This window comes from Oncorhynchus kisutch, unplaced genomic scaffold (assembly GCF_002021735.2).
Source record: "Oncorhynchus kisutch isolate 150728-3 unplaced genomic scaffold, Okis_V2 Okis09a-Okis19a_hom, whole genome shotgun sequence".
Classification (NCBI taxonomy): Eukaryota; Metazoa; Chordata; class Actinopteri; order Salmoniformes; family Salmonidae; genus Oncorhynchus; species Oncorhynchus kisutch.
In genome coordinates, this window is record NW_022261985.1 from 1,808,086 (window position 1) to 1,828,305 (window position 20,220).

Genomic DNA, 20,220 nt, shown 5'->3' on the forward strand with positions numbered 1-20,220 from the left:
AATCACGTGGCTGATTTAACCATCAATAGAAAAATACAGTAGCCAACACTATGCCACCTTTTAACCAGGAGGTGGGACAAATAGTCTGTTCATGTGGTGTCTGAGTTATAGGAAATATGAGACTTCCACTGGGAAGTTTCACTTAAACGGCCCTCCAAGTTGTAATTACAAGTCGGAAAGTCTGAGAAAATGACAATGCTACATATCAACACACGTGATATGTATCATTGTTGATCCGTAGCTAGTTTGACTATATTGTCCATGTTTGCAACCTAGCTAACTTTATTATTACAAACTTTAGCTAGCTCATATAGCTAGCTAAAAGCTCAAATGTCATTGGTTGAAGAATTGTTCCAACTGGGATGTTTTCCACGAGCACATGAATGGTAACTAAACAAACACATCACACAGGCTCTTTAAAAGGGGCAATCAGCAGTTGCTACATCCATTTTTGGACGTATAAATAAATGATATGTACGCATTGATTCTTGAAGAATATAACTTATAAATGCCTCATGACCTTAGTTCAACTGTCACACTCCATGAGAACCCAAAATATAAGCTTGTTTTACTCCCATATTTGTAAACAAAGTAAATGTAAATAATTACAGTACAGCCTCATAACATAGGGCAACACTATCATTTTGATATCATGGATGGTCAGCCCTTGCATCCGTAGCTCTGTCTATGAATATGAGAATGTTACATTTCTCCAGCCCCATCATATTACATTTTTTACCAAAACAAGGGCTTTTTTATTGTTTCTACAACAAAGAGTTCACAGACAACGGGTGCGAGTTGTGTGCCCAGGCAGGTCACTTATGACACAAGTCAGTATTCAACATCCATCCATGTCTGAGGATGTCGAGAGATGGCGTGACCAGCCACTAGGGGCAACAGTGAGCGCCGTTACCTTCAAGTAGGTTTTGGTTTTGCTAGGGTATTGTGGACGGGGATGGCGGTAAGCATCTGCCTCTGGTTCCAAGTAGACCAAAGGTTCCAAACAGACCAATTGTTCCAAGTAGACCAAAGGTTCCAAACAGACCAAAGGTTCCAAACAGACCAAAGGTTCCAAACAGACCAAAGGTTCCAAACAGACCAATTGTTCCAAGTAGACCAAAGGTTCCAAACAGACCAATTGTTCCAAGTAGACCAAAGGTTCCAAACAGACCAATTGTTCCAAGTAGACCAAAGGTTCCAAACAGACCAATTGTTCCAAGTAGACCAAAGGTTCCAAACAGACCAAAGGTTCCAAACAGACCAAAGGTTCCAAACAGACCAAAGGTTCCAAACAGACCAAAGGTTCCAAACAGACCAAAGGTTCCAAACAGACCAAAGGTTCCAAACAGACCAAAGGTTGCATGTTTGAATCCGGCGATAGAAAGTAGTTGTTGATATTTTTTGTTTTCAGTCTAACCCAAACCTTAACCCTTACCTTAACCGTTCAGAGTTCATGTCTAACCTTCAGAATCCGGGGTTGATGCCTAAACTTAACCCTAAATATTTTCACATTTCAGGTGTAGAACTTTGCAAACAACATCTAATTCTGATGTGAGACTGTGATAGCTTGTTTATGTGCCATGGCTTGTGTATGTTGTGTGTAAATGCCTGTGTGTGTGTGTTGTGTGTAAACACCTGTGTGTGTGTGTTGTGTGTTAGTGTTAAAGAAACTGCATTGTGTGTTTCCTCCAGTGCATTTCACATAATGTCTTTGGCAGCTCTGGGGAGGAAGGCCTAACAGCAGGAGGTCTCACCAGGGGAACACAGTACGCCTCTCAGCCTGTCACACTTTGATGATGCGATCAAGACTCCACGGCATGGGGCCACCAATTTAGAGGCATGAACAGAGGAACTTGGGCTCCTTCTGACTGACAGCCTTCCATACCTCCCATCTATGTCAACTTTCCCCGTCTAATCTCTTTGGATTCAGGGTCTCTCTCTGCGTGCCTCGCTCTCTGCGTGCCTCGCTCTCTGCGTGCCTCGCTCTCTGCGTGCCTCGCTCTCTGCGTGCCTCGCTCTCTGCGTGCCTCGCTCTCTGCGTGCCTCGCTCTCTGCGTGCCTCGCTCTCTGCGTGCCTCGCTCTCTGCGTGCCTCGCTCTCTGCGTGCCTCGCTCTCTGCGTGCCTCGCTCTCTGCGTGCCTCGCTCTCTGCGTGCCTCGCTCTCTGCGTGCCTCCACCGGTCCCTCTCTCCGCCGGTCTCTCTCTCCGCCGGTCTCTCTCTCCGCCGGTCTCTCTCTCCGCCGGTCTCTCTCTCCGCCGGTCTCTCTCTCCGCCGGTCTCTCTGTCTCTCTCTCCTAGTATGTGGGGTCTTTGTAAATATATGTGTGTTTTTGTTTATGTGTGTTTGTGTGAGTGTGTAGTGTGTGTACTGTATAGTGTGTAGTGCTTATCCAATTATTTTCCAATCCCATCTAAGGGAGGCGTCTGTTCCTTGCCATCTGCAGGAGATGAGGGTGGCACACATTAAGGGAGAGACGGGGGGCAGATCAATGGCACACACACACACACAGTATAAATACTCTAGTGCTCTGGCTGGTCAATGACAGGAAAGCTAACAGAGAACAAAGAGAGAGAACATGAAAGAAACAACTATGAGTTGATGCCTCCTGTCTGAACCAGTTCAATGTGGTGCAGAACTTTCCATTGACTCATCAGTCTGCTCTTTCCAGACCTCCAGCAGAGGGGAAGAAGAGAAAGAAGAAGAAGAGAGGGAGGGTCTATCCTGGATGGGTGGAGTGAAGTCATGAATGATGCATAGGGACTGGTGTTAATTATTCTGTGTGTGGAACAGGACAGACATCTGCATTAGGATAGAGAGAGAGGTGGGGTGGGTGGAGAGAGGAGAAAGAGTGGGGAGAAGGATGGAAGGAGGGGAGAGAGAGAAGGATGGAAGGAGTGTGGGATGAAGGTAGAGAAAGAGAGAGAGAGCGAGAGAGAGAGAGAGAAGAGAGAGAGAGAGAGCGAGAGAGAGCGAGAGAGAGAAGAGAGAGAGAAGAGAGAGAGCGAGAGAGCGAGAGAGCGAGAGAGAGAGAGAGAGAGAGAGAGAGAGAGAGAGAGAGAGAGAGAGAGAGAGAGAGAGAGAGAGAGAGAGAGCGGGAAGAGAGAGAGAAAGAGAGAGAGAGGGAAAGAGAATGATGAGAGAGATGGGATGTGTCTATTGTTATGTATGCCTGAGAGACGGCCTGGAAGTATGTGAGAGATAAAGACTAGACATGCATGTGTAAAACAGAAAGGTAAACGTATTCAAGGTATCAAGGGAACCATTAGAGATGTACAGGCTTGTATTGTGTGTTGGAGAAAGAAAGTAGAACACTGATTATGCTAATACTTCCTACTGCTAGAGGGAGCAGCCCACCACTTGCTCAGGTCAAGGTTAAAAACATTTAAAAAATCCCCCCCTCCTCATCCTTTCTCCCCCCGTCTCTACCTAACAGGCAAATCCCCCCCTAACTCCAAAATCCTGCCAATGCTGCGAAAAGAACATGCGGTCAAAGAACAACTCTCCCCCAGGACAGCATGGTTCTATAGTACCTCATTACAGAGAGTAGAGCAGCAGAGCACAGCTACAGTTAGATGTGTCCTAAACGGAACCCCATCCCCTATATAGTGCACTCCTTTTGACCAGGGCCCATAGGGATCAGGTCAAGAGTAGTCCACTAGGTGGTGCCGGGGTAGCCAACCCCGTTCCTGGAGTGTCACAGCTACAGCAGGATGTTCCAACTAGGCTTCATACCTGACCAACTGAGATAATTGATCGGTTCAGTGATTGCCTAAATTATACACACCTGCTCTTCCAGGCCGGTTAAATCAAGAACATGAACTGTCTGCAGTTCTCCAGGACCAGGGTTGACTTCCCCTGATGTAGGGAGTAGGGTGCTATCTACCCCTGATGTAGGGAGTAGGGTACTATCTACCCCTGATGTAGGGAGTAGTGTGCTATCTACCCCTGATGTAGGGAGTAGGGTACTATCTTCCCCTGATGTAGGGAGTAGGGTGCTATCTACCCCTGATGTAGGGAGTAGGGTACTATCTACCCCTGATGTAGGGAGTAGGGTACTATCTACCCCTGATGTAGGGAGCAGGGTACTATCTACCCCTGATGTAGGGAGTAGGGTGCTATCTACCCCTGATGTAGGGAGTAGGGTGCTATCTACCCCTGATATAGGGAGTAGGGTACTCCCTCCGATAGCCAGACAGACAGACAGACAGACAGACAGACAAGTAGCTAGACAGGCAGACATGACAGCCAGACAGATAGCTCGACAGACAGACAGATAGCTCAACAGACAGACAGATAGCTAGACAGACAGACAAATAGCTAGACAGACAGACAAATAGCTAGACAGACAGAGAGATAGACAGGCAGACAGATAGCTAGACAGACAGACAGATAGCTAGACAGACAGACAGACAGATAGCTAGACAGACTGACAGATAGCTAGACAGACTGACAGATAGCTAGACAGACTGACAGATAGCTAGACAGACAGATAGCTAGACAGACTGACAGATAGCTAGACGGACAGACAGATAGCTAGACAGACTGACAGATAGCTAGACAGACTGACAGATAGCTAGACAGACAGACAGATAGCTAGACAGACTGACAGATAGCTAGACAGACTGACAGATAGCTAGACAGACTGACAGATAGCTCGACAGACAAACAGACAGATAGCTAGACAGACATGCCCACAGATCCAGTTTTAGAAACATACACACACAGCTGTTCCCAGCAGAAAGCGGCCATCACATTGGCAGGTGCCCTCAGTGTGTGTGTGTTGTGTGTGTGTGCATTGTGTGTGTTGTATGTGTGTCACCTCAGGTAAATATTGTCTGAGAGGATTAGGCGTCCAGAGCGGCGCCCAGATGGGCGATAAGACCCTCGCCCCTGCCACCCTCACGTCCAATCACCATTGGAGAACACACACACACACTGGATGACCGCTGTCTCTCTGTCATATCAAACACACACACACCATGCACACATGATTGTTTAATCAAATTAAGATTAAATTAAGATCCAGCAGCGTCTTGACAGAGACCGTGTATTTAACATGCTAATCTTCTCCCTGCCTTATCCCTGTGTCTCTCTCTCTCTCTGTGTGTGTGTGTGTGTGTTTGTTTGTTTGTTTTACAGATGCAGCCCAGCCACAGACATGTGATTATAGGAAATGTCCATCTTAGACTGATTTCTCTGGGTCGATCTACCTCCTGCATACGAGGCTGGGCATTATCCTAGCATTGTCCTTTTACATGATTTATTTGACCTTTATTTAACTAGGCAAGTCAGTTAAGAACAAATTCTTATTTACAATAACGGCCTACCCCGGCCAAACCCAGACAACACTGGGCCAATTGGGCGCCACCCTATCTGACTCCCAATCACGGTCAGTTGTGATACAGCCTGGAATCAAACCGGGGTCTGTAGTGACGCCTCTAGCACTGAGATGCAGTGCCTTAGACCGTAGCGCCACTCCTTTGGGGGGCCGTTGTGGGTTCTGTAAATAACTTGGCTTATAGATTAACAGTCGGCTATAATGTAGCCAGTATAGCAGAGCATCAGCGTACTGTACCAGCTGTATATGAAGGTTCACAGATCACACACAGACTCCGCTTACGCCGGTCCCCTGTTACTGGGTCTTAATATGATTTCATTCAGAATACATCTGTTGGCACTAATATCACTCCATAGGGCTCTGCCCTCCTCTCTTAAACAACGCTCCAACTGAAACACACAGGAAGGACAATGACACCGCAGTCCCACACTTCCTGCCTGAAACAGCAGAGAATGAGGAGGACAACAACAGAAATAAGGTGTTTAATACATGTAATGTTGATGGGTAATTATCCAATACATTAAATCAATCAAGTCATGTGGTTTCACGGAAACACTTTATACATCGTAACCTCAATGACTAAACTCTATGACTCTGGTCCTGTCTGTCTCAAGGTGGTTCACTCCTTCCCCTACCGTGGAGGAACATGGTGCTACAGGACCTCGCCACACTCCAAAGGACAGCCGGCCCGACTGAAAGACTCCTTCATCTAGCGAGGCCATCACACCGCGGAGAGAGAGAGAGAAGAAAACGTGTACGAGTCGAGGAAGACAAGAGAAGGAAAATGACTTGTCCATACCTGACTACCTCTGTAATATGAAATCCAATTTAGGGAAGAAGGGGGAAACGGAGAGATAAGAAGGGAGGTTTTTTCTCCCCCTCCGCCGCGTCGCGCCGAGCCCCATCAACCAAGGCAAACACTAAATAATGAACAATACTGTGGCTGTCCCACCACGATAAAACACACTCCATTAATGCCACTCGGCAGAATGAATGATAATTATGCCACGTTCGCCGCCCGTTCTCTTATTGAATTCTTATCTGAGCTGCCGAGGAGGAAGGAACAGCGCTCCGACTGTCTCCTCTTCCACCCCCCTAAAAAAACTATAGAAAGAAAACCCCTCATTTAAGTCGTTCAGAAAGGGGAAGTTCACAGAGGAAATAGGAACTTTTATAGGTGTAAAATGAAGGAGGTGACATGGGATGCAACAGAGGAAGAACTCAGTGACTTTCATGCTCTGGAACAGGTGATCACAACACTGAGCATAAGATGGGCTTTCTACGTGTGTGTCCTTTCTACGTGTGTGTGTGTGTGTGTGTGTGTGTGTGTGTGCGTGTTCTGAACCCTTCTGGGTGTGGTCTGAGCATCACCATCAAGGTTGTGATTACATATTGAAGGATGGCACAATTAGAATGATATTCTATCTGTATGGGCACACCACCATAAGAGTTGGAGATCAGAAACACCACCATAAGAGTTGGAGATCAGAAACACCGCCATAAGAGTTGGAGATCAGAAACACCGCCATAAGAGTTGGAGATCAGAAACACCACCATAAGAGTTGGAGATCAGAAACACCACCATAAGAGTTGGAGATCAGAAACACCGCCATAAGAGTTGGAGATCAGAAACACCACCATAAGAGTTGGAGATCAGAAACACCACCATAAGAGTTGGAGATCAGAAACACCACCAAAAGAGTTGGAGATCAGAAAGACCACCAAAAGAGTTGGAGATCAGAAAGACCACCAAAAGAGTTGAACTACAAGATCAGAAACACCACCATAAGAGTTGGACTACAAGATCAGAAACACCGCCATAAGAGTTGGAGATCAGAAACACCACCAAAAGAGTTGGAGATCAGAAACACCACCATAAGAGTTGGAGATCAGAAACACCACCATAAGAGTTCGAGATCAGAAACACCACCATAAGAGTTGGAGATCAGAAACACCACCATAAGAGTTGGAGATATGAAACATCCTCAGCCTGCTGATGACAATGGAACACACACACACATTTTCACTGATAAATGAGGTCTCTGTAAAGACAGTGAGTAAAAGGTCTTTGACAGTTCTGAAACAAACCACACACTTCCAGGGCTAATTAGAGTGTGTATAAAGTGGTGTTTGTTTCTGGAGGCCCTCCTACCTGGCTCTAATTAGACGGTGGTAATTCACTCAGACAAACTCTTAATGACAGAGAGGAAAACTACTGCTGTGTGTGTGTGTGTGTGTGTGTGTGTGTGACAGAGAATAAATAACTACTGCTACTAATCATGACTGTTAAGGTGTCAGACTACAGTGTGTGTACATATACATACCATAGGGAGAGGATGTGTATACTAGTGGCAGTACGTAGAACAAAACATTACACAGTCCATGTTAGCATTATGGAACCTCCTTGTGTTGTATACTGTTCATTCATTGGCTGTGTGGGACAGGTGTTGAACAAGCAGCCCTTCAGTCCACACACACACACACCTCACCCCTCCCCACGCACACCAAACCAACCCTGCATGAATGGAAGCCATAAGGTGTGTATGTATGTATGCCTGCCTCTGCGCGTGTATACTCACTGGCAGCGTGGGGCAGGTTGATGAAGAAGCCTTTGAGTCTGGAGGCCAGCCACTCCATGCTCTCCTGCAGGTTGGCCAGGGCCTTCAGGTCGCTCACGTCACGCAGGATCTCGTTCTGCGGGATCAGCTTGTCACCCAGGTTACCCGTCAGCACCTCTGATTCCTTGGCAAACGCCGCCCTGGATCGGTGGGAATGGAGGAGGAGAGAGGAAATGGAGGAGGAGAGAGGAGATGGAGGAGGAGAGAGGAAATGGAGGAGAGAGGAAACGAAAAAAGTTGTAATAGACAAAATCAGTCAATGTGACATGTTCTAGACAGGTTCTAAAATGGTCATGAGAGTAGTTAGAACTACAGTGCCTTGCGAAAGTATTCGGCCCCCTTGAACTTTGCGACCTTTTGCCACATTTCAGGCTTCAAACATAAAGATATAAAACTGTATTTTTTTGTGAAGAATCAACAACAAGTGGGACACAATCATGAAGTGGAACGACATTTATTGGATATTTCAAACTTTTTTAACAAATCAAAAACTGAAAAATTGGGCGTGCAAAAATATTCAGCCCCCTTAAGTTAATACTTTGTAGCGCCACCTTTTGCTGCGATTACAGCTGTAAGTCGCTTGGGGTATGTCTCTATCAGTTTTGCACATCGAGAGACTGAAATATTTTCCCTTTCCTCCTTGCAAAACAGCTCGAGCCCAGTGAGGTTGGATGGAGAGCATTTGTGAACAGCAGTTTTCAGTTCTTTCCACAGATTCTCGATTGGATTCAGGTCTGGACTTTGACTTGGCCATTCTAACACCTGGATATGTTTATTTTTGAACCATTCCATTGTAGATTTTGCTTTATGTTTTGGATCATTGTCTTGTTGGAAGACAAATCTCTGTCCCAGTCTCAGGTCTTTTGCAGACTCCATCAGGTTTTCTTCCAGAATGGTCCTGTATTTGGCTCCATCCATCTTCCCATCAATTTTAACCATCTTCCCTGTCCCTGCTGAAGAAAAGCAGGCCCAAACCATGATGCTGCCACCACCATGTTTGACAGTGGGGATGGTGTGTTCAGGGTGATGAGCTGTGTTGCTTTTACGCCAAAAATAACATTTTGCATTGTTGCCAAACAGTTACATTTTGGTTTCATCTGACCAGAGCACCTTCTTCCACATGTTTGGTGCGTCTCCCAGGTGGCTTGTGGCAAACTTTAAATGACACTTTTATGGATATCTTTAAGAAATGGCTTTCTTCTTGCCACTCTTCCATAAAAGCCAGATTTGTGCAATATACGACTGATTGTTGTCCTATGGACAGAGTCTCCCACCTCAGCTGTAGATCTCTGCAGTTCATCCAGAGTGATCATGGGTCTCTTGGCTGCATCTCTGATCAGTCTTCTCCTTGTATGAGCTGAAAGTTTAGAGGGACGGCCAGGTCTTGGTAGATTTGCAGTGGTCTGATACTCCTTCCATTTCAATATTATCGCTTGCACAGTGCTCCTTGGGATGTTTAAAGCTTGGGAAATCTTTTTGTATCCAAATCCGGCTTTAAACTTCTTCACAACAGTATCTCGGACCTGCCTGGTGTGTTCCTTGTTCTTCATGATGCTCTCTGCGCTTTTAACGGACCTCTGAGACTATCACGGTGCAGGTGCATTTATACGGAGACTTGATTACACACAGGTGGATTGTATTTATCATCATTAGTCATTTAGGTCAACATTGGATCATTCAGAGATCCTCACTGAACTTCTGGAGAGAGTTTGCTGCACTGAAAGTAAAGGGGCTGAATAATTTTGCACGCCCAATTTTTCAGTTTTTGATTTGTTAAAAAAGTTTGAAATATCCAATAAATGTCGTTCCACTTCATGACTGTGTCCCACTTGTTGTTGATTCTTCACAAAAAAATACAGTTTTATATCTTTATGTTTGAAGCCTGAAATGTGGCAAAAGGTCACAAAGTTCAAGGGGGCCGAATACTTTCGCAAGGCACTGTAACTGCCTGATATTCAAACAAGGGTTAGCCTGGTCCCAGATCTGTTTGAACTAACTGCCTGGTCTTCAAACAAGGATTAGCCTGGTCCCAGATCTGTTTGATCTAACTGCCTGATATTCAAACAAGGGTTAGCCTGGTAGAGTAGAGAGAGAAGGGTTTCTCTTGTGGATATAGGAGATGGGAAGCTCTGGGACCAGAGTAGAGAGAGAAGGGTTTCTCTTGTGGATATAGGAGATGGGAAGCTCTGGGACCATGGTAAAGAGAGAAGGGTTTCTCTTCTGGATATAGGAGATGGGGAGCTCTGGGACCAGGGTAGAGAGAGAATGGTTTCTCTTCTGGATATAGGAGATGGGAAGCTCGGGGACCAGGGTAGAGAGAAGGGTTTCTCTTCTGGATATAGGAAGCTCTGGGACCAGGGTAGAGAGAGAAGGGTTTCTCTTCTGGATATGGGTCGTGCATTAAGAGTAGCGGCTTAAAACCTGCCAACAGCTCCAGATAAGGATTCCCTAGAATGAAGGAGAGGACAGTAGTGGAAGGCAGGAGGATAGGGAAAAGGAGTAGGACATTTATTGGGGGGTGAGGAGGATTAGGGGGGAGGGGACTATAATAACAATCCCACGGTCCCCTGCACAGAGGGTGGCTGGCACCGTGTGGAGCTGGACCCTGGACGGACAGACAGACCCGTCACATCAACTCCAGCATGCATCTCAATGAGGCCTTGGGCTTCCAGTAATGACCTTCACTGTGATTTAGGACTGACTGACTAACTTAGTTCAGTCACCACAGGCCCAATGACTAGCTAGTAACTGGAGCAGGAGCAGATAGAGAGGGAAGGGGAGAGAGACGTCATAGTAAAGGCTGGGTGGGTAGAAAGAGGAGAGAGAGAGAGAAAAAGACTGTGTGTGTGCATGTATAGTGTGCATGTATAGGCATGTGTGTGTGTGTGCAGAGTGTGCATGTATAGGCATGTGTGTGTGTGTGTGTGTGTGTGTGTGTGTGTGTGTGTGTGTGTGTGTGTGTGTGTGTGTGTGTGTGTGTGTGTGTGTGTGTGTGTGTGTGTGAAAGAAAGAGATATATTTTAAGGCAATGTGACGTTTCAGACTTTCAGACTTCACACATGCTAGCAGACACATGACAAGAACACAGCCTTGAGGAGAAGACAGCAAAGAATATCCTCATTTTTTTGCGTGACTACTGACCAGCAGCCTTGGTGAATTCACTTCAATATCAAAACTCGAAAGAGACAGAGAGAGAGACACAGAGAGACAGAGAGAGAGAGAGCGAGAGAGAGACAGAGAGAGAAAACAGACAATGAAAGAGAGCAGGAAGAACTGAATGACTTGTTCCAAGCAGGGACCTTATTACTGGAGCGTGATCAAAAGGAGCGCTGGGTTGCCAGACGTGGAGCCTCTAATCCCTCCAAAGAATGTTGAAAATGTCTGTGGTTGTGACTCAAATTAAAAAAGCCTAGAAGATTCTCTTTGCATTTAAATCCATCACCCATTCATTGATTTATTTACAATTCCAGGCCAGTGAGCATCCTTCCTGAAGACAGCACACGTTGAAAGCTCTGTCAATAAGAATGACCCACCTTCTCCTCCCAAATGATTTGGATCCCTCCTTCCTTCAGATAAATAACGTGACATCCTTATGGAGCAATCACTACTTCCTGTACATGTCTGACTTGTTCAACCACAGCATGTTGATGAAGGGATGGAGGGAGTGAGGATACTGTTCTGTGTGTTTGTGTTAGGGTGGTGAGGATACTGTTCTGTGTGTTTGTGTTAGGGTGGTGAGGATACTGTTCTGTGTGTGTGTTAGGGTGGTGAGGATACTGTTCTGTGTGTGTGTTAGGGTGGTGAGGATACTGTTCTGTGTGTGTGTTAGGGTGGTGAGGATACTGTTCTGTGTGTGTGTTAGGGTGGTGAGGATACTGTTCTGTGTGTGTGTTAGGGTGGTGAGGATACTGTTCTGTGTGTTTGTGTTAGGGTGGTGAGGATACTGTTCTGTGTGTTTGTGTTAGGGTGGTGAGGATACTGTTCTGTGTGTTTGTGTTAGGGTGGTGAGGATACTGTTCTGTGTGTTTGTGTTAGGGTGGTGAGGATACTGTTCTGTGTGTGTGTTAGGGTGGTGAGGATACTGTTCTGTGTGTGTGTTAGGGTGGTGAGGATACTGTTCTGTGTTTGTGTTAGGGTGGTGAGGATACTGTTCTGTGTGTTTGTGTTAGGGTGGTGAGGATACTGTTCTGTGTGTTTGTGTTAGGGTGGTGAGGATACTGTTCTGTGTGTTTGTGTTAGGGTGGTGAGGATACTGTTCTGTGTGTTTGTGTTAGGGTGGTGAGGATACTGTTCTGTGTGTTTGTGTTAGGGTGGTGAGGATACTGTTCTGTGTGTTTGTGTTAGGGTGGTGAGGATACTGTTCTGTGTGTGTGTTAGGGTGGTGAGGATACTGTTCTGTGTGTGTGTTAGGGTGGTGAGGATACTGTTCTGTGTGTGTGTTAGGGTGGTGAGGATACTGTTCTGTGTGTGTGTGTTAGGGTGGTGAGGATACTGTTCTGTGTGTTTGTGTTAGGGTGGTGAGGATACTGTTCTGTGTGTGTGTTAGGGTGGTGAGGATACTGTTCTGTGTGTTTGTGTTAGGGTGGTGAGGATACTGTTCTGTGTGTTTGTGTTAGGGTGGTGAGGATACTGTTCTGTGTGTGTGTTAGGGTGGTGAGGATACTGTTCTGTGTGTGTGTTAGGGTGGTGAGGATACTGTTCGGTGTGTGTGTGTTAGGGTGGTGAGGATACTGTTCTGTGTGTTTGTGTTAGGGTGGTGAGGATACTGTTCTGTGTGTTTGTGTTAGGGTGGTGAGGATACTGTTCTGTGTGTTTGTGTTAGGGTGGTGAGGATACTGTTCTGTGTGTTTGTGTTAGGGTGGTGAGGATACTGTTCTGTGTGTGTGTTAGGGTGGTGAGGATACTGTTCTGTGTGTTTGTGTTAGGGTGGTGAGGATACTGTTCTGTGTGTGTGTGAGGGTGGAGGGGGTGGTGAGGATACTGTTCTGTGTGTTTGTGTGAGGGTGGTGAGGATACTGTTCTGTGTGAGACCTGGTAAAGTCCTCCTCATCCTCTCTCTTCTGTCGGAGCTGTCTGGGCTGGGCCATGTTAGCCCAGTTGGGGAGAGACTGGAGCAGTCGGCTGATGTCCTCATCCTTAGACCACGACGCACTGATGGTCAGCTTCTCCTCACACTGGACTATGCCCCTGGGACACACAGGACAGAGAGAGATCCTCAACTGTACAGTACAGACAGACAGCATAGCATGAGGGTGGATGAGGACAGATAGCCTGCATGAGGATAAGCACTGATCCAGCTAAGCAGTTGAGTCCACAGAACCACCCATAGACACACAGCAGGCAGCTGAGGCACAGTGTTTACACACCCATAGAGGGAGTAACACCTGGTCAGGTGAGAGGAGAGGTAGGGTAGAGGAGAGGAGAGGTAGAGGGTGGAGGGGTAGAGGATGGAGGGGTAGAGGAGAGGTAGAGGATGGAGGGGTAGAGGAGAGGTAGAGGATGGAGGGGTAGAGGATGGAGGGATAGAGGAGAGGTAGAGGAGAGGTAGAGGATGGAGGGGTAGAGGAGAGGTAGAGGATGGAGGGGGAGAGGAGAGGTAGAGGATGGAAGGGTAGAGGAAAGGTAGAGGGGTGGAGGGGAAGAGGATGGAGGGGTAGAGGAGAGGTAGAGGATGGAGAGGTAGAGGAAAGGTAGAGGGGTGGAGGGGTAGAGGATGGAGGGGTAGAGAATGGAGGGGTAGAGAATGGAGGGGTAGAGGATGGAGGGGTAGAGGATGGAGGGGTAGAGGATTGGAGGGGTAGAGGATTGGGGGGTAGAGGATTGGGGGGTAGAGGATTGGGGGGTAGAGGATTGGGGGGTAGAGGATGGAGGGGTAGAGGATGGAGGGGTAGAGGAGGGGAGGCAGAGCGCTGGGTCTCCATCTGCACAGAGGTCAGCCTAACTCTTACCTGTACGAGGTGTTGCAGACCTCCTTGTTCTCGTTCAGCTGATCCTGAGTCAGTCTAACTCTTACCTGTACGAGGTGTTGCAGACCTCCTTGTTCTCGTTCAGCTGATCCTGAGTCAGTCTAACTCTTACCTGTACGAGGTGTTGCAGACCTCCTTGTACTCCTTCAGCTGGTCCTGAGTCAGTCTAACTCTTACCTGTACGAGGTGTTGCAGACCTCCTTGTACTCCTTCAGCTGGTCCTTAGTCAGTCTAACTGTTACCTGTACGAGGTGTTGCAGACCTCCTTGTTCTCGTTCAGCTGGTCCTGAGTCAGTCTAACTGTTACCTGTACGAGGTGTTGCAGACCTCCTTGTACTCCTTCAGCTTGTCACAGACCATCTCCAGGAACTGGTTGGAGTAGGCACTCAGGTCCTGCATCAGAGTCATCAGGTCCTGGATGGACTTCTCCACGACTACTGTGCTCTGGAGAGGACACACAAATACAGGCTTAACACATTCAGAATGATACAGAAATAATCAAGCTCCTTACATGGAGAGAAGTAGAGAATATGTTTCAGCTGTTAATACTTAGACACTAGTGAAACTATGTTTTGTTCTTTGTTCTCATTATAAAAAAGAAGGCAGTTGAAATGATATATCAAATAAATAAATAAATATGAAACATATTGTGGTATGACATGTGAAAGAGTCCTAACCTCATCCCACATAACGTTTTTCATTTCAACCACAAAACTGTCACTGTCGCCTCAGCTCTGAGCCCAGTGATCCTTGTAATTCAGCCACTCCCTTGTCCTCCCTTAACCACGAAACATATCACTGAGTCCCAAATGACACCCTGTTCCCTATATAGTGCACTACTTTGATGAAGTCTCCTGAAGCAGTGTAACACCAGTGTTGAGGAGTGGGACTGTCAAGTCTCTCCTGTCCGATGTGCAAAGCCGTCAGCAGGCAACCAATCTAATACAATGACTATATTCTCCTGGATGCTGTTGGGAGCTTGTCATTGTCAACGATATACCACCATGTCAGAGGAGTGGCAGGAGGTGTGTGTGTGTGTGTGAGAGAGAGATCAGGTGAGTGGGTGTGTAGGTGTGTACCTATGCCTATACGCATGACAAGATCCCCAGTGAGCTCAGACAAACCTACAGTCATGACAGGTTAGCCAGTGTAGCGTAACAAATAGCAGGACGGAAGCAGACACTTCAATACACACACACACACACACCTAACTTGAAACCACTGCCACAGACCTACACTACATGACCAGAAATATTTGGACACCTGCTGGTCGAACATCTCATTCCAAAATCATGGGCATTAATATGGAGTTGGTCCCCCACTTTGCTGCCATAACAGGCTCCACTCTTCTGGGAAGGCATTCCATTAGATGGTGGAACATTGCTGCGGAGCCTGGCTCGCAGTCAGCGTTCTAATTCATCCCACAGGTGGTCAATGGGGTTGAGGTCAGGGCTCTGTGCAAGCCAGTCAAGTTCTTCCACACCGATCTCGACAAACCATTTCTGTATGGACCTCGCAGTGAGGAACAACTACCTTATTTCCTCTTATTTGAATTATTTACTATTTTCTATAATGTCCATTCATTTCATCTGGTATTTTATCAATACAAATGCATTTCTTAGCGTGTGAGTTGTTTCTATGGGTCAGACCAAGACAAAGTGTGTTTGATTCAAATAAAGACCGATACTAGCGCACACAGTGGAGTGATCCATTGAAACTCACTAGCATTAGCCACAGCAGTGCTAACTGCTAGTTTAGAAGTAGCACAGTGCTTCAAAGCGTGTAAGTAGCAGCAGCAGTATTGGTTAGCAGTGGCAGCTGGCTGTACCAACTCTTACACTGTTGAAGATGTCCAGCTGTGGCAGGGTGTAGTCAGCAGGGAACAGCAGGGGCCTGAACAGGGCAGTTACTGATTAAAGGGACTACTGGCTGGCCCCCTGGTCCCTCTCCCTGCTGGGGGGTAATGATCTGTAGCGCTGCCCATACCCAGAGCTCCACAAGGCTGGTCCCTGTCATGAAACTCCGCCAGGGGACGCCCCAGTCCCATTGCCCACGGCCCCCTGCCAGCCTGTCGGAGGAGAGCAGGGACCCATTCACTCAGCAGGGGAGGGCTGGAACTTCTAGACACAAGCAGACGTACAGGCACGTGCAGAGTCGAACACACACACATAGTACACACACAGTTCACACACAGTTCACACACAGTTCACACACAGTTCACACACAGTTCACACACAGTTCACACACAGTGAGTGTGTGATGGAGCCAGGAAGAGGACTTTCTCTATTTGTCATCACAGAGACGATGGAAGGAGTCGTTGTGAGAGCCAAGGAGATGATGGCCATCCTGCTATTGGGTAAGTACTAAAGCCAACTCCAATGAATCAGCCATACAACTGTTAGCTTTCACTTTCAAATCACCTTCAGTTGCTAAAAAAATTAAGAATGATGAACGATGAAATCTTCCCCTTTTGACCTCTCTCTTTTTTCTTTTTCTCTCTTTCCTTGGTGTTTAAACACTAAGTCCACTATTCTTTCTCTCTCCTACTATGAGTTAGTGAGGCTGGATATCAGCAGGTCAGGAATAGTAAACAATGGATCCCAGATCCATTACTCCTGGAACAAATGCTCTGGCTCCGCTTGCCTTGTCTAATTCTGCTCATTTAACATAGCCATTCGTCTTTGCAGCAGAAATCATTAAACAGTCATCAATGGCCACAGATTGAGAGAAGGAGAGAGAGGGAGAGAGAGATGGACGAAGGGCGAGAGAAGGAGAGAGAGAGAGAGAGAGAGAGAGAGAGAGAGAGAGAGAGGGAGAGAGAGAGAGGGACGAAGGGCGAGAGAGACAGGGAAAGAGAGAGAGAGAGAGAGGGAGAGAGAGAGAGAGGGAGAGAGAGAGAGGGACGAAGGGCGAGAGAGACAGGGAAAGAGAGAGAGAGGGACAAGGGCGAGAGAGACAGGGAAAGAAAGAGAATTCACAGAGGTCTTGACAACAGTGGGACCTCTCCATCTTATTTAACGGTTACACAAGGAGGAGACGAAATGCATTCTGGGGGCTGGTGAAACTTTTCCCATGAGACAACTTTATTGACAACTCACTCTCTTTCCACAAACACTCTAGCTTTAAGCAACAGACTCACAGTCACTCTCTAGTACTCCTCTATAAAATGCATTAAAACCAAAGCACACACACATACACAGTGAAACATGGCTGACTTGCACTTTGTACTTCCTTTTGTTCTATTCTGTGTCGGAGCCCAGCTGAAAGCAAATTTAATTGAGGCCGGCGATACACAAAATGGGTCTAGAAATTCAGCAATTTAACAGCATAAATTCCATCAGAGTGTGAAAGGCCCCATCTCTGAGAGCTAATGATGAAAAGAGTGCACAGTGAGCACTCAGACTGTCGTGTCATTGGCTGCCGCCGTTAATGCAGTGGTATCGCCATAGAAATGCCTGAGCAGGAGATAATAGCAGTTATTAGAGTTGTAAACACTCCTGAATACAGGCGAGAGCAGGGGAGGTATCCGGTGTAAGTGGCGGGATGTGTTCTTGATGACTTTGAAGCTCTAGTGTGATAATAGTACACTAGTCATCTTCCTATAAAGAGACTGATCTAAGGAACAGTTTCTCTCATTCCTCTCACTGATTGTGATGATAGAGGACATATTGAGCAGTATTGGACCTTGAGTGCATCAGGGTGTCCTGAGTGAAATAGCGAAAGGAACTTAAAGCTGCCATGACGCACACTGGTCAAAAACTGGTTGAATCAACGTTGTTTCAATGTAATCTCAACCCCAAAAATATCATTGATGACGTTGAATCAACGCGGAAAACAGATTGGATGAGCAAAAAGTCCCAACTTTTAACTTAAATCCTATGAGATGGTGATATTTTTGGTTGATTTCACATTGAATTCACGTTAGTTAACAACTCAACCAAATGTAAATGAAAACTAGACGTTGAACTGCCGTCTGTGCCCAGTGGATGCTCTCTATTGAATGGTCCACTACTAGGCCTTGCCATATTGCTGAAACTGTAGAATTTATCAAATAAAATTGTATTAAATGTACAGACTGAATTGACATGGAAACTATCCCAAATCTTCTACCCCTGTACTGTCTCTGTTACGAACAGATCCACACATTCAAGTTCTTGGAGAGGGATCTGGAGAGGGCTGTAAAGGGGCTCAGTCGTGCCCCTGAAACGGGTCAGGGGTTTCCCCATTAATCGAGGGGCGGCCCCCATGGATCGAGAGGGCCAGAGCATTTAACCCCGTGCGTTCCGCCACGTCACTCTCATCACTGACCCAAAACCGTTGACTCCTGTGTCGGCTGTGACTCGTGTCACCCCACATTCAAGTCTGCAGGGCAGGGTACTACAAACACAAATAACACGCTCATACACACACACGCTCACACACACACTGAAGTAGCAGAAGCATGTGGGCCGTCCGGCGTGTGCAGAGGGAGTCTCAGAGGCGTGAGGCCATGCTGACGTTGATGAATGGTCTGCCAGACGCTGTCCTACTCATGTGTGACTCCCCTTTACCCCAGTGAGGGAGGGCTGTGTGTTTGGTTATGAAAGGGTAGATTCTCTTTGTAAAAGTGTTTGTTCCAGCATGTGTGTGTGTGTGTGTGTGGGGGGGGGGGGGGGGGGGGTTGTGCGCATGCATATGTGTGTGTGTGTGTAAGGTTGTAAAAGAGTTGATTATCTTTCTATGTGTGTTTGTTCGTGTGTTTGTAAGGTAGTAAAAGAGTTGATTATCTTTCTGTGTGTGTTTGTTCCAGTGTGCATGTATGCGTGCTGGTGTGCGTGTGTTCACGCAGTAAATTGTAAATAACACATGCAGTAGTTCTGCAAACAAACCTTGGCTGGATGGCATTAGACATGTTAGGCCCTGCTTCAATCTAAATGGAAATATAGACTTTATCTCCCTCCCTCCCTCCCGTTTGAGGATTGGTGTTCACTTCATAGGAACGATTCAGTGTTTGTGTCCAAATGGCACCCTAACCCCTACATAGTGCACTACTTTTGACCAGAACGCTATGAGCCCTGGTCAAAAGTAGTGCAATATAATAGGAATAGGGCGCCATTTAAGATGTAAACAGTCACATGACAATGAAATGTCACAAAAAAAAAAGCTTCTTCTCGAGGCCTCTTCAGAGAAGAGTGGAAAACACCTATCACAAGCTGTCACCTCCGATCACGTCAAATCAAAGGCCTCTCTGGTGAGTTAAAGTGCAGATCACAGCCAATCAGCACCCGCTGTTAGTGTTTACATCAGTGAATGCATCCAACCAACTACTTCTCTAATGGAATGATGCACAAATTGAGAGCGGAATGTCATAGTTCCTCACAGAGAGATGCTTATTTACAACCTCAGCTCTCTATGGCTGGAAAAAGAGCAGCATGTATTGTGTTCTTATACAGTATCATGCACAATGAACTAATGAAAGGGTTTGGATAATGTATGGGTCAAGCCGACAGCATGTGCACAGTAGGGTTGAATATTTCCCCGGTATTTTACAAAATGTTCCAACCCAAGAACAAATCACTTTTCTCCAGGGTGACACCGGTATTTCCCGCCAAAACCAGAAGTGCCATTTTAAAGCATATAAAACATATACATGTATGGATTTGATTAGAGGTTTGATCGGTAACAACGTTCAAGCCTTATGCTGCCGGAGTCTGATGAGCCATACATTAAAGACATTTTGTGATCCATCGCCCAACGATTGTGCCATTATCCAATACAGAGCCTGATATATAGGCTACCACACATTATGCCTGACAGAAAAACACAAAAGTGTCAAATGTGGACTGCAGTCTATTACTGTATTGTATTGAATGATAGTGTATTACATGGACTAGCTTTACAGACATTGTTCAAACCATGAAGCTGGGAGAGAACATGCTATGCTGGTGCAGGACACGCGGCCTACAAAGTGACAATTACAGGCAAGAAAATATAATAGGAAATATTTTCAATGTTTAGAATTAGTAGGCTGATGGGGCGGCAGGGTAGCCGAGTGGTTAGAGCGTTGGACTAGTAACCAAAAAGTTGCAAGTTCAAATCCCCCAGCTGACAAGGTACAAATCTGTCGTTCTGTCCCTGAATAGGCAGTTAACCCACTGTTCCTAGGCCGTCATTGAAAATAAGAATTTGTTCTTAACTGACTTGCCTAGTTAAATAAAGGTTAAAAATATATATAGGCTACCTTTTATAATATTTCCCGTAATGTTGTGTGCGTATTAGCCGACCTCCTCTACCTATTGTCACGTCATTCCTCCCTCG

At 46.4% G+C, this 20,220-nt stretch overlaps 1 protein-coding gene across 1 annotated transcript in view; it reads right to left on the reverse strand.

Annotated features, from left to right (window-relative positions):
- Positions 1 to 20,220, reverse strand: part of LOC116360559 (exocyst complex component 4-like) — a 158,426-nt gene that overhangs the window by 43,522 nt on the left and 94,684 nt on the right. Inside the window, exons 5-7 of the mRNA XM_031815356.1 lie at positions 14,231 to 14,367; positions 12,989 to 13,144; positions 7,919 to 8,097 (exon numbers count right to left, since the gene is read on the reverse strand). Coding sequence (XP_031671216.1) covers positions 7,919 to 8,097; positions 12,989 to 13,144; positions 14,231 to 14,367 — 472 coding nt within the window. The remainder of the gene's footprint in view (positions 1 to 7,918; positions 8,098 to 12,988; positions 13,145 to 14,230; positions 14,368 to 20,220) is intronic.